Here is a 14500-nt window from a genome sequence, read left to right on the forward strand (position 1 = left end):
CACCAAAATGAGTGGAAAAAGGCCTGCTGCTGGTGGAAAGTTGAATAGGCGTGTTGGGAAGGGGAAAAAAGGTTGTGTCTGTGGGGTAGGTGTTAAAGCAACAGTAACATCTGCAGAAGAAAGACCATCTTCCAGCCAAACTAAAATGTCTACTTCTTTTAGCGGACAATGTGATAAGATCCCTTTCTTACGGCCACGCCAATCGCTACAAATTCCAGATGAGGCACAAAAACAGCAGGTGCTTCAACGGATATCAAGTGCTCCTTTAAGTGGGCTCTCCTCCACATCAACTTCAACATCACAAATACTCCAGTCCTCAAAGGTGTCACCCCAATCGCACTTGCTTCCTCACAGCTCCCAAATCTCCAGCTGCCCGTCTGAGTATGAGGTAGAACAGATGGTTGAGTCTGCAGAGCTGTTTACTCATACTATAGCCTGGGAATCAGAGGTCGACTCCAGCGCTTCTGTGAATCCAGACGAGGAAATGATCTGCACTGATGCCCAGAATCTTTATGAGTCGGATCCAGGACCAGACGCAGAAGGTTCTGACCATAATGTAGACCCTCATTCCCAAACTGTAACTCCTGTTGGTGGAGACAATGAGGAAGACGATGATAAGACTCAAATACCTGATTGGAGCGACAACTTTAGTTTTTTGTCAGGGCAGGAACAGGTTGGCTCTGAGGACGACGGGTGTGATAACGCACAGGGTGATGATGATGAGGTTGGAAATCCCACTTACTGTCAACCCACAGTCAGCCAAGAGATGAGGTCAGCAGAGGAGGTGGAGGAAGATGCTAGTGACGACGAGGTCAGGTTGCGCCTTCCTGGACAGAGACGTAGTACTGGAAGCACGTCAACAACTGCATCCTCAAACACAACTCTGCCTCTCACCACAAGTCGTGGTGGCTCTTCAGGTCGCATGGGTGCTAAGCCTTGCATAGCCTGGGCATTTTTTCAGATCGATAAAGATGACCCAACTCGTGTTATCTGTAACATTTGTCAGCAAAAGCTAAGTAGAGGCCAAAAAATACATAGTTTGAGTACTTCATGCATGAACCGGCACATGGACATGAAGCATAAGTTGCAGTGGGAAGCTCATTGTGCTACAATGCGGCCTAGCCGGCCGGGCCAGCCACCGTCTGCCATATCTTGTGCATCCGCGGCCTCTTCATCCTCTGTGACTGGGGGGACAGCAGTCACACCTGTTTTGGGGCGCAGACCTGCCACCTCTTTACCCGCAACAGCCAGCGTGATTGGCAGGTCATCATTTTCTTTGGAGGTGGTAACACCAGCTGGTGTTGAGCGCTGTCCGACATCGATAGCACCACCTTTGGATCAAGGCAACCTAACATGTACGCCTGCATCTTCCTCACAGACCGGCAGTTTGCCGGGGACACCCTTATCAACCCCGTCTAAGCACAATAGCCAGCCCTCGGTCCCTCAGATGTGGACAAGTAAAAGACCATTTCCTCCTAGCCATGAGAAAGCTAAGAGGTTGAATTTCACCATCTGCAAGCTCTTGGCTACAGAAATGCTGCCTTTCCGCCTGGTGGACACAGAGGATTTTCGAGACCTTATGTCCGTCGCAGTGCCCCAGTACCAGATGCCCAGTCGGCACTACTTCTCAAAGAAAGGTGTGCCTGCGCTCCACCAGCATGTCGTACACAACATCACCGCTTCTTTGAGAAACTCTGTGTGTGACAGGGTGCATTTCACCACAGACACTTGGACGAGTAGGCATGGACAGGGGCGTTACATGTCGCTGACTGGGCACTGGGTAACTATGGTGACAGCAGGACAAGGGGCTGCTGTCCAAGTCTTGCCGTCCCCACGAGTTGTGCGTCAATCCTCTTTATGTCAAAGTTCCTCCACTGCTTCTGCCTCCTCAACCTCCTCTCGGTCTTCCACCTGCACCCAAAGCCTGTCTGGTCATGCCACAAGCTTTCTAACTGCGCAGAAGGGATCCTGCACACCTCCTTACAATGCTGGCAGTAGGGCTCAACGTCATCAGGCGGTTTTTACATTGAAATGTCTGGGAAATGTGAGTCACACAGCTGAGGAGTTGTGGTCAGCTCTGGAGAACCAATTTCATGAATGGTTGTCTCCACTGGACCTGAAACCAGGGAAGGCCGTGTGCGACAATGCTGCAAACCTGGGTGCGGCCCTTCGCCGGGGCAATGTCACACACGTGCCTTGTATGGCTCACGTGTTGAACCTGGTTGTCCAGCAATTCTTAGCCCACTATCCCAGACTAGATGGCCTTCTGCAGAGGGCACGGTCGCTGTGTGCTCACTTCCGCCGTTCGCATCCCGCAGCTCAGCGACTTACATCTCTACAGAAGTCGTTGGGCCTGCCACTTCACCGGCTAAAATGCGATGTGCCTACCCGGTGGAATTCAACTCTGTACATGTTGCAGCGACTGTGGCAGCACCGACAAGCCCTGGTGCAATACGTTCTGACGTATAGCCTGGGCCAACGAGATTCAGAGGTGGGGCAAATCACGCTGGAGGAGTGGTCTCAGATCAGGGACCTATGCACCCTTCTGCACAGTTTTGAAATGGCGACGAAGATGTTTAGTGCTGACGATGCCATTATCAGCATGACTATTCCGGTGATTTACATGCTGGAGCACATGTTAAACAGAATTCGGAGTCAGGTGGTGGCACAAGAGGAGGTGGAGGAAGTAGAGGAGGAGGAGTTGTATGCGGAAGGGCTAACATCTGCAAGGTCCAGACGGTCGGCAGCACCAAGGCGGCAGGCATGTGAGGGTGGGGGAGATGGTTTTACCAGGGTGCATGGTAGCAGCCAAACTAGTGAGGAAGGTGCAGGAGCCCAGGAAGAAGTGGAGGACGAACTGATGGAAGACTCATCAGATGAGGGAGACCTTGATCACATTTCTGTTGTGCGAGGTTGGGGGGAGAGGACAGATGAAGGAAGCATGATTGTTACCTCGCCACCAACACAACAGGGACTTGGTGCTCCTGGATGCGCAACACACATGAGTGCCTTCTTGCTGCACTACCTGCAACATGACCCTCGAATTGTGAGAATTAGAAATAATCCTGACTACTGGGTTGCCACACTGTTAGATCCCCGGTACAAAAGTAAATTTGCAGAAATTATTCCTGCCATAGAAAGGGATGCACGCATGCAGGAGTATCAGCAGAGACTGTTGCAGAATCTTACATGTGCTTTTCCACAAAATACCAGCGGTGCACGTAGTGAATCTCACAGTTCCAACTTGCCAACCGTGGGACCGTCAAGTGTTCAGCACTCAAACCGTAACAGAACCACAGTATCTGCTGGTAACATCAATTTTGCGGAATCATTTCACCACTTTTTTAGCCCATCCTTTGCAAGGCCACAGGAGACAAGAAGTCTGACACATAGTCAACGCCTAGAGACGATGGTACAGGAGTATCTCCAAGTAAACATTGAAGCCACGACTGTGTCACTGGACCCTTGCTCTTTTTGGGCTTCCAATCTGGATAAATGGCCGGAGCTAGCCACTTACGCCTTGGAGATCTTGTCATGCCCCGCAGCCAGCGTTCTGTCTGAACGTGTGTTCAGCGCTGCTGGTGGTGTGCTGACAGATAAGCGCACGCGGCTCTCCACTGATAATGTAGACAGACTCACGTTCATAAAGATGAACAAATCATGGATCCGAAACGACTTTTCTACCCCTGTGTCATCCTGGGGAGAGTAAAAGCTTGATGATTGGTTAAAATCACCCTACCAACCGTTTTAAGCTTTCAAATTACTAATCATGTTTATCTGTATCTTGACTGGAAAATAATTTGGGCTTTGTAGCAGTGTGCAGCACTGATCCTATTAGGCCATCTATACTAAAGCTTCACCAGATTTAAAATTAAAAATAATTTTTAGCTGCATCTAGCCTGGAAAATAATTTTGGGGCTCCGAGATGCGCAAGACACATAAGTGCCTTCTTGCTGCACTACCTGCAGCATGACCCTCATATTGTCAGAATTCGAAGTAATCATGACTACTGGGTTGCCACACTCTTAGATCCCCCAAACTTTTCGATCAACCTTTTCATTTTAATAAAGACCAAAAAAATGGTCATTTTTGAAATTATAAGCATTAGCAGGTTGCTAGAAACTGAAATCAAACAGTTTTCAACTCAAAACTTTATTCTAGGTGATGTTACATTTTCACATAGGACCCCTTGTTCGAAAGGAGCTTCTGAACTCTCTCGTCCATTGAATTTGTCAGGTTTTGGATGGTTTCTGCTTCAATTGTTTTGCATGAGGACAGAATACCCTCCCAGAGCTGTTGCTTAGATGTGAACTGCCTCCCGCCATCATAGACACTCCTTTTAATGATGCTCCAAAGGTTCTGAATGGGGTAGAGGTCAGGGGAGCATGGGGGTCACACCATAAGTTTGTCCCCTTTTATGCCCATATCAGCCAGAGATGCAGATGTTTTATGTGCAGCATGAGATGGTGCATTATCATGCAGAAAAATGATCTTGCTGTGAAATACACGGTTCTTCTTCTTGAACCATGGCAGGAAGTGCTGTTTGAGAAAATCCACATACATTATGGAGTTCATCTTTAGCGCCTTCAGGGATCCTAAAGGGGCCGACAATCTCTCTCCCCATGATTCCAGCCCAAAACATTACTCCACCTCCTCCTTGTTGGCGCTGTAGCCGTATTTGCGTGGGGTGTCCATCAACCAGCCATCCTCCACTCCATCCATCTGGACCATCGAGCGCTGCACGGCACTCATCCGTGAACAAAACTGTTTTGAAATCAGTCTTCATGTAATGTTTGGCCCACTGGAGCCGTTTCTGCTTGTGTGAAGTGGATAGAGGAGGTCGACAGGATGGTGTATGCACAGCTGCAAACCTCTGAAGGACCCTGCATCTTGTTGTTCGGGGGACGTTGGAGGCACAAGCAGCTTCAAAAACTTGTCTGCTGCTATGACAAGGCTTTTTTGCCGCTGCTCTTTCAACCTGACGTAATTGCCTGTAGGAAAGAGTCCTCAATTTGCCCTTATCAGCACGCACACGTGTGTACTGTGAATCAGCTACATACTTCTTGATTGCCAAGACACTTCATCCTGATCATCGCACAATGTTGATTGTAGTCATGCCTTGACCTAAACACTCCACAATTTGTTGCTTCTCAGCAGCCGACACATCCTTTTTCTTTCCCATTTTGGCAGAAAATGTAGGCTGCTTAATAATGTGAGAGAGCCTTCTTAAGTAGTCTTGCCTTTCATTGGACACACCTGCCAAACTAATTAGCACAGGTGTCTGCAATTGCTTACAGTGATATAAAGAGCCCTGACACACATCACCATCAATGAGTTTAACTGACAAACAAACAAATTCTTCCCTTATCACTCCTAAACACTTTTTGCATAATAATTTGGAACGCAGTGTACATGTGCTTTTCCACAAAACACCAGCGGTTCACGTAGTGAATCTTACAGTTCTAACTTGCCAACCGTGGTCTGTATGGAGTTGTTCAATAAAGGGCCCAAAATTAAGATAACATAGATGGGAGAGGTCTCTATGAATAGGAATTCCTAAGTATTTGATACCCTGTGAGGGCCAGGCAAAGGGAAAGTTGGACTGGATGGAATCCTATATGGATTTGGGGAGGGAGACATCGAGGGCCTCAGACTTCGCTGCATTGATTTTAAAATTTGACCATGTAACAAAGTGATCTATTTCAGCCATAACAGCATGGATGGATATATGTGATTGAGTGATATATACTAGGACATCATCAGCAAATAGAGAGCACTTGTACTCGGTGCCTCCCACCTCAATCCACCTAATATTGGGGTTATGGCGAATTGATGAGAGCAGGTGCTCCGTCACTAGGATGTATAAGAGAGAGGACAGAGGACATCCCTGCCTTGTCCCATTGGTGATTGTGAAAGGTGATGAAAATGTTCTGACGCACCCCCTGGGCCTTGGGACACCCGGAGCCGGACCCTTCTTGGTGGATGCTGGTGGTTGTAGTCTTCGTGGCGGCGACTCGGTTCCGTGGCTCAGGGCGGTCAAACCAGTGGCGGAACTATTTATGTGGTTTTGATGTTTAAATGTACGACTACGCCACCCGTGGATTGCGGTCAGCGTGAACCGCCGCTACAGGGCAGACCGCTGAGGCTGGTGTTGTGGGTGCAGCAGAGCGTAGCATAACTCCCCACGGGAGGAGTAGAGCCTCAGGGCAGTGTATGCGGAGGATGGGGGTGATGGTGCAGGGCAGCAGCAGTAACGACACGGAGTCAGTGATGCAGTTCAGGGCCTTTACTCACAGCTCTTATTATCCAGACCACGTCTGCAGGTAACGGCTGCCCACATCGTACTGTGCTCACCAGGTGAGGGGCTCAGACAACTCCCAGATAACTTTGGAGCACTTCACAGGACCCCCTTTGTGTGTCCTTTGTCTGGCCTTTCTTACCAACACTTCTGTCCGGCTGCCTCGGGCCTCCTCTTGGTAAACTTGGCGCCAGTTTCCCTGACCCTATGTGGTGCCTTCCTAGCGGGTGTAGCGAGGGGCTGCGCCACATAAAATGTCAGAGCCTCCGGTTTCTAGCTGAGGGTCGTTTCCTGCCTCCACTAGTTCGGGGACCGGTCTCCCCCTTTGGCCTGACCCCTCCACGCAGGTGGATTCGGGCGTGCGGTGGCGACTCGCCCGTCCGCACCCCTGGGATCCCTTCATTCCTCGTTCCTGGAGCCTTCTCCGCTCCTCTTCCTTCCTTCTCCCTCTTCCAGGCCTGGGCCTCTGTTACTAGGCCCGCCTCCGGAGCAGAGCTCATGCAGAGCCCCTGCTCCCTGCCACTTCTGCTCAGACTTCTCTGCACTGAACTAAGATGGTGCCCACCTTTTATACTCCCTTCTCAATGCACCCAGGAACTGCTTCCTCCCTGCTCCTGCACTACAGGGTTCCCCTTCCTCAGTGTTCCCTCCCCCCACTCCAGCCAGGGACAGGGACTGTCGTGCCCATCTCAGGGGCATATTGGTCGCCCTGCCCCACGGCAATGTGGTGTAATGCATGCAGGTGTCCTGATCCACACTCCATCCTTACCTGAGAGTGAGATATCACACCTCTGGGTGAGGTGCAATACGTCTGTAGCAACCGAGCCCTCAGGGTGCTACAGTTCCATTTATCTTCAGCCTAGGTGACGTATTGTGATACAGGGCCGTGATTTTGGCTATAAAAGGGTCCCCTATACCCCTACCCCAAGCTTTTTAAGAGAATCATATATGGCGTGCCAGGAGACTCTATGGAATGCTTTCTCAGCATCCAACGAGAGTATCTAATTACAAATTTTTAACTGCATCTAGCCCAGGAAATACTTTGTGCCTAGTTGCAGTGTCTGCTAGTCAGCGGATTATCCCGGCTGTTAAGCAAGCTACACCACCTGTAGTTTAGACACTTAATTTTTTCAAAGGAAATGCTTCGGGACCATGGGATACTTAGTGAAGAGCATCAGGAGGTACCCCAAGGCATAGGGGCTGGGACTGGCAGTAGGATGCCTTGCGGTGGACAGCCGAGCTCGATCCTTATAAAAGCTTTTTAACTGCAGCAGCTTTAGTGGACGCTACTGGAGCTGGAATTACGCGGCTGCTGGCATGAGACTTGCCCTCCAATAGATCCTTGTAAATGGATTTAAAGTGTATTCATTCAAATTAGAGAGACAATTTAAATTAAAAAGCTTAGAGCTGCCTCCACCACAGGGGGGCTCGCTCGACCCACCAGCGGACAGGCACCAGTATTGGGAGAGGGGGGCTGGCCATCAGGGTTCACCGCGGCTCTGGCACAAACCCGGCGACACGGAGGTGGCACGGGCAGGAGCGGACTGGCCGTGTCGGCTTCTCACTTTTTGGATTTTAGAAGGGCATGACATGCCTATATCTGTGTCTCCCCCTCCTTTTACTCCTCCACCTCTTTTATTTTCGCATGACTATATGTACTTGTCACTTTTCCATGTGTTAGTTATGTCTTCTGAGCAGTTTGTCAGCTTTTGGACACCTTTGAAGGTGTTTTCTATGTGTTTCTATGTGTTTTTGTTTGCCTGCCATTGGTTTTAACGGTGTTCGAAGGTGTTCGACGAACAGTTCGACGAACAGTTCGGCGAACACACGGGTGTTCGACGAACCGAACCGAACTCGAACACTACGGGGGTGGCTCAACACTAATCCACAGTTGCTTTACTCCCCGGGTGTCCTGCAAAAACTGAGTTATGGTGTGCCTCGATCACCTTTTGTCGCAACTGATCTGGAACAAACAGTCTCCCCAGAGGTCCAACAGGGGCGTCCCCCTGAGCCTCCAATACCTCCTCCTCAAGCTCAGAGCATACTGCCGAAACCACCACCCCCTCCTGAAGGATAGGAATCGGTTCGTCCGTATTCCCGGCCCCAGGGAAACTACGAGATAAGGCATCCGCCTTTACATTTTTTGACCCAGGACGATATGTAACGACAAAATTAAACCTGGTAAAAAACAATGACCACCTAGCTTGTCTGGGATTCAGACGTTTCGCGGACTCCAGATATAGCAGGTTCTTGTGGTCGGTGATGACGGTGACCGGATGGACTGCCACCTCTAAAAAATGGCGCCACTCCTCAAAAGCTAACTTAATGGCCAAGAGTTCCCTATTGCCGACATCGTAATTCCTCTCAGCGGACGACAATTTTTTAGAGAAAAAGGCGCACGGATGCCACTTACCAGGGGACGAACCTTGTGACAATACTGCTCCCACCCCTACCTCGGAAGCGTCTACCTCTACAATGAATGGCTGTGACGCATCAGGTTGAATAAGTATGGGTGCCGAGGCAAAACATTTTTTCAAGGAGGAGAATGCTTGACAAGCCTTGTCAGACCACCTAGAAAAATCCGTCCCCTTTTTAGTCATGTCTGTGAGAGGCTTAACCATGGACGAGAAATTACGAATGAACTTCCGGTAATAATTAGCAAACCCCAGGAAACGTTGTAGTGCCTTAAGATTCTCTGGCCGATCCCACTCAAGATCTGCCCGCACTTTCCCAGGGTCCATACGGAAACCGGACGCTGAAACCAGGAAGCCTAAAAACTGGAGTTCCTGTACGGCGAACACACACTTTTCCCATTTGGCATACAGTTTATTATCCCGCAAGATCTGTAACACCTGCCTAACGTGCTCCTGATGAGACACCAGATCCGGCGAGTAAATTAAGATATCATCCAGATGTATGACAACAAACTGTCCCACCAGGCGGCGAAAAATGTCATTAACAAAGTGTTGGAACACCGCCGGGGCATTAGTCAGACCGAATGACATGACAAGGTTCTCATAATGCCCCTCCGGAGTGTTAAACGCCGTCTTCCACTCATCCCCCTCCTTCATCCTAATCAGATTGTACGCCCCCTGAGATCCAACTTAGAGAACCATTTGGCGCCCACGATCTGATTAAAGAGATCGGGAATAAGTGGGAGCGGATACGGATCTCGGACCGTAATCCGATTAAGTTCACGGAAATCCAGGCAAGGGCGTAGGCCTCCATCTTTCTTCTTAACAAAGAAGAACCCCGCGGCCACCGGTGAAGATGAAGGTCTAATATGCCCCTTAGCCAGACTTTCTGAAATATAATCCTTCATGGCCTGCCTCTCAGGACCAGAAAGGTTATACAACCTAGCTTTAGGTAACTTGGCCTCAGGGAGCAGTTTTACAGAACAGTCATACTCGCGATGAGGAGGTAGTTCCTGACACCCTTTCTCCGAGAATACATCCTCAAAGTCCGCCAGAAATGGAGGTAAGACCCTAGGAGTAACCGCACCGATGACCGTATTCATGCAGTTTTTATTACAGAATTTACTCCATTGGCTTATCTCTCTGGATTGCCAATTAATAACCGGGTTATGCTTAGTTAACCAAGGAAGGCCCAACACTATAGGAGTGGGAAGACCCTCCAACACGTAGCAAGACAACAGTTCTTTATGTATCGCCCCCACTTGAAGTTTTACGTTATGCACAGCTTGCAAAAAACTTCCCTGACCGAGAGGCCTGGCATCGATCGAGAATATGGGGATGGGTTTAGCCAACTCACTCAATCGCATACCTTGAACCCGGGCAAACCGAGCGTCCACCAGATTAGCCCCGGCCCCACTATCCAGAAGAACAGATATCCTCTCAGTTCTCGTACCCACCACCACCTCCGCCGGTACGAGAAACTGAGACGAACCTAGGGACGAAATACCTACTCCCAGATTGCCGTCCACCACACAACCTGGGATCAACAGTTTTCCAATGACTCTTCACTCTGCAAGGGACGGGATGGACACCCCCCAATAAAATGTCCCTTTCTCCCGCAGAAGAAACACCTTCCTGTCTTATGGCGCACCACCGGTCCCCTCCAGCGAAATGATGTCCCTCCTAATTGCATAGGCTCCTCTGGACTGACCAGGGGAACCACCATATGAGGGGACCTTGTAGGAGGTGGAGTCATAACAGGGGGTGGAGTTATCCCGCACCCCTCCCGAAGCCGTCTGTCAATGCGAATAGCAAGGGCCATAGCGGCTTCCAGTGACGCGGGAGAGTCATACTGTTCCAACACATCCTGTAATTTGTCAGATAAACCTTGACAAAACTGGCTCCTAAGAGCCGGGTCATTCCACTGGGTGTCAGTGGCCCACCTACGGAACTCCGAACAGAATTCCTCCGCCGGACGATCTCCCTGCCGGATCCTACGTAACTTAGATTCAGCAAGGGAGATCCGATCCGGGTCATCATATACAAGACCCAGAGCAGCAAAAAACCTATCCACTGACTGGAGAGCCGGGGAGCCCGGGGGAAGAGAGAACGCCCAAGATTGTGGGTCCCCTTGTAGGAGCGAGATGACAATTCCCACCCTTTGTTCTTTACTCCCCGATGACCGAGGCCGCAGCCGAAAGTACAACTTGCATGCCTCCCGGAAAACAAAAAACTTGTCCCGCCCCCCAGTGAACCTGTCAGGGAGAGCTACTTTAGGTTCTGGTCCGGCTTGCTCCTGAGGATACAAAACCTTGGACCTAACGTCCGCCAGCTCCATGGACAAACTCTGCAACTGCCGAGCTAGACCGGCTACTGGATCCATGGTAGCTGGAGAAAATCTAAGTGGTCGGTGAAAATGTCACGCTGTCTCTGTGTACTGGAGGTAGGGGGCCTAAGCTGACCCTAAGCTGGGGCCCTGACTAATCCCTCTACCTGGAGGTACTGTTAAAGGTACAGAGGTCCAGGCCGCCAGCGTAACCCCTACCTCCTGAGGATCCCTGCACCTAAGTAATCTAGTCCTGAGAAGGACCCCTGATCACAACAAAAGGGGACAGGTAATAATATGCCCACACTCAGTACTTAGACGAACGAGACAGTACAAGGGTAAAACCAAAACCACCTTGCATACAAAAACTACACAACTACAACAGAGGGAACACCAACGGGAAAGGAGATAAATGATAAAGCGAGGAAGGGAAAAAACACTCCAAATACACTTAGCTCTGAAACTCCAAATACCACGATCCGCTCTGTTAGTCTGCATGAAATGCTTTCACCGACACTTCCCCAACAGACCGGCAGGCATTTGAAGGAGTCCCACTACAGCAGCATTGATTGCAGCTGGGCGAGGCTGGACCTCGTCTAGCACAGAGAGAGAGAGAGTTAACTCCCTCACTGCCGGAAAACACAAAGCACCAAAAACTCAGCTGCGAGAAGTCAGGCTGTGTAATCGTGACGATCTTCGTGGCGACACACCCGTGACACGGATCAGTTCACAGAACTCTGGCCTATCGGCCACTTCATTAGTCGTGCCTGGCTAATCAAATGTTGTGCCTGGAAGGTCCCAGAAGGTAAGAGACTCTAGAGCCTCCTGTCCACCAGCCGGAGACTACTGACCTGGTCAATGGAACAGAGTCTCACAAATTGATCCATTCATCTCTAATTTTAATTATACGTGAACTGTATGACTGTATCTAACTAGAACACAACTTATACACTCGCGATAATGAAACTGGACCATAAACATATTCCAAAGGGTTTTATACATAAATGTTGTAATTCAAAGCAAAATTGCATTAAGGCGCTAATGATTGTGAATTCTGAGTGCCATCAGCTTTCTACAAGAATAGGTGGTACAAAATATTTTTGTTTATATATTTTAATTTGCTCTTATCAAAATTTGTCCCAAAACTTTTTGCGTAAGAAAATCTAGAAATTGCCCATTGTAAGAAATGCACCGTACCTTCGGGATGGTATAACCTCTGAACTTGATGTCTTCAGTGACGGCATGGAGAAGAGCAGTTGGCGCCAGGTCAATAACTCGCTGTGCTTCATGGATGACAGCGTTGGTATATGCCAGCTGGGGCTTGTCCATGATCTCAGGGGATCGCAGGGACTTGGTCACCTCATCTATCTCCTGCTGAACTTTAGCTGTAAGACAAAGATCAGATTATTATTACCGGTGGTTATTTTAGGGCACCATCCAGAGTGCTGTATAAACGAAAAGGGATTACAGACATATAATACAATTAAAAAGCACACACAACTACAAAAAACATAAATGGGCTGGTACATGGAGAACAGGACCTTAAAATCTGTAGGGTACTAGAAAATGACACCGAAGAAGGAGGAAGGGGTAATGTTGTTATAAGCTGTAATGAGGTGATACTGGGGTCATTGCAGGCTGCAGACCTTTACTGAAGAGATGAGTTTTGAAGGTTCCAAATGTTGAAGACAATCAGATGTATTTGGGCACTGTATTCCAGAGAACGAAAGACTCAGGGGAAATCTTGGAGGTAATTGGATGAGGAACATAGGAGAGAGGAGGAGGTCTTGTGAAGAGCGGAGATTACTTGTGGGAAGGTATTGGGAGATTAGTTTGGAGATACACAATACAGATGAGACACATTATGGATGGCTTTGTTGGTCAATGCAGCCAGTTGGTAAATGGCTAAAAAATTCATTTTTTTCTCATTAAAGTACACTCTGCACCCCATCTTTACTGAAAAAAACAGAAATGTAGAAATTTTTGCCAATTTATTAAAAATGAAAAACTGAAATATCACATGGTCATAAGTATTCAGACCCTTTGCTCAGTATTGAGTAGAAGCCCCCTTTTGAGCTAGTACAGCCATGAGTCTTCTTGGGAATGATGCAACAAGTTTTTCACACCTGGATTTGGGGATCCTCGGCCATTCTTCCTAGCAGATCCTCTCCAGTTCTGTCAGGTTGGATGGTGAACGTTGGCGGACAGCCATTTTCAGGTCTCTCCAGAGATGCTCAATTGGGTTTAGGTCAGGGCTCTGGCTGGGCCAGTCAAGAATGGTCACAGATTTGTTCTGAAGCCTTTGTTATTTTAGCTGTGTGCTTAAAGGTCATTGTCTTGTTGGAAGGTGAACCTTCGGCCAAGTCTGAGGTCCAGAGCACTTTGGAAGAGGTTTTCATCCTGGATATCTCTGTACTTGGCCGCATTCATGTTTCCTTCAATTGCAACCAGTAGTCCTGTCCCTGCAGCTGAAAAACACCCCCATAGCATGATACTGCCACCACCATGTTTGACTGTTGGGATTGTATTGAGCAGGTGATGAGCAGTGCCTGGTTTTCTCCACACATACCGCTTAGAATTATCACCAAAAAGTTCTATATTCGTCTCATCAGACCAGAGAATCTTATTTCTCATAGTCTGGGAGTCTTTCATGTGTTTTTGAGCAAACTCTATGCAGGCTTTCATATGTCTTGCACAGAGGAGAGGCTTCCGTCGGGCCACTCTGCCATAAAGGCCCGATTGGTGGAGGGCTACAGTGATACCTGACTTTGTGGAACTTTCTCCCATCTCCCTACTGCATCTCTGGAGCTCAGCCACAGTGATCTTGGGGTTCTTCTTTACCTCTCTCACCAAGGCTCTTCTCCCATGATTGCTCAGTTTGGCTGTACGGCCAGGTCTAGGAAGACTTTTGGTGGTCCCAAACTTCTTGCATTTAAGGATTATGGAGGCCACTGTGCTCTTAGGAACCTTGAGTACTGCAGAAATTCTTTTGTAACCTTGGCCAGATCTGTGCCTTGCCACAATTCTGTCTCTGAGCTCCTTGGGCAGTTCCTTTGCGCTCATGATTCTCATTTGGTCTGACATGCACTGTGAGCTGTGAGGTCTTATATAGACAGGTGTCTGCCTTTCCAAATCAAGTCCTATCAGGTTAAACACAGCTGGACTCCAATGAAGGAGCAGAACCATCTCAAGGAGGATCACAAGGAAATGGACACCATGTCACTTAAATATGAGTGTCTGAGCAAAGGGTCTGAAAAATTATGACCATGTGATATTTCAGTTTTTCTTTTTTAATAAATTTGCAAAAAATTCTACATTTCTGTTTTTTTTCCTTCCAGATGGGTTGCAGAGTGTACTTTAATGAGAAAAATAATGAACTTTTTAGAATTTACCACATGGCTGCAATGAAGCAAAGAGTGAGAAATTTAAAGGGGTCTCAATACTTTCCGTACCCACTGTATG

General features: G+C 48.6%; 1 protein-coding gene across 2 annotated transcripts in view; it reads right to left on the reverse strand.

Annotated features, from left to right (window-relative positions):
• The window catches only part of LOC141266087 (cytochrome P450 2C20-like), a 451920-nt gene that overhangs the window by 6155 nt on the left and 431265 nt on the right, over positions 1-14500 (reverse strand). For both annotated transcript variants that reach the window (XM_073679995.1, XM_073679993.1), the window contains exon 8: positions 12236-12423. In XM_073679995.1, coding sequence (XP_073536096.1) covers positions 12236-12423 — 188 coding nt within the window. The remainder of the gene's footprint in view (positions 1-12235; positions 12424-14500) is intronic.

Source organism: Phyllobates terribilis, unplaced genomic scaffold (genome assembly GCF_046119375.1).
Source record: "Phyllobates terribilis strain yellow unplaced genomic scaffold, ASM4611937v1 Scaffold_4__5_contigs__length_816908805, whole genome shotgun sequence".
Taxonomy (NCBI): Eukaryota; Metazoa; Chordata; class Amphibia; order Anura; family Dendrobatidae; genus Phyllobates; species Phyllobates terribilis.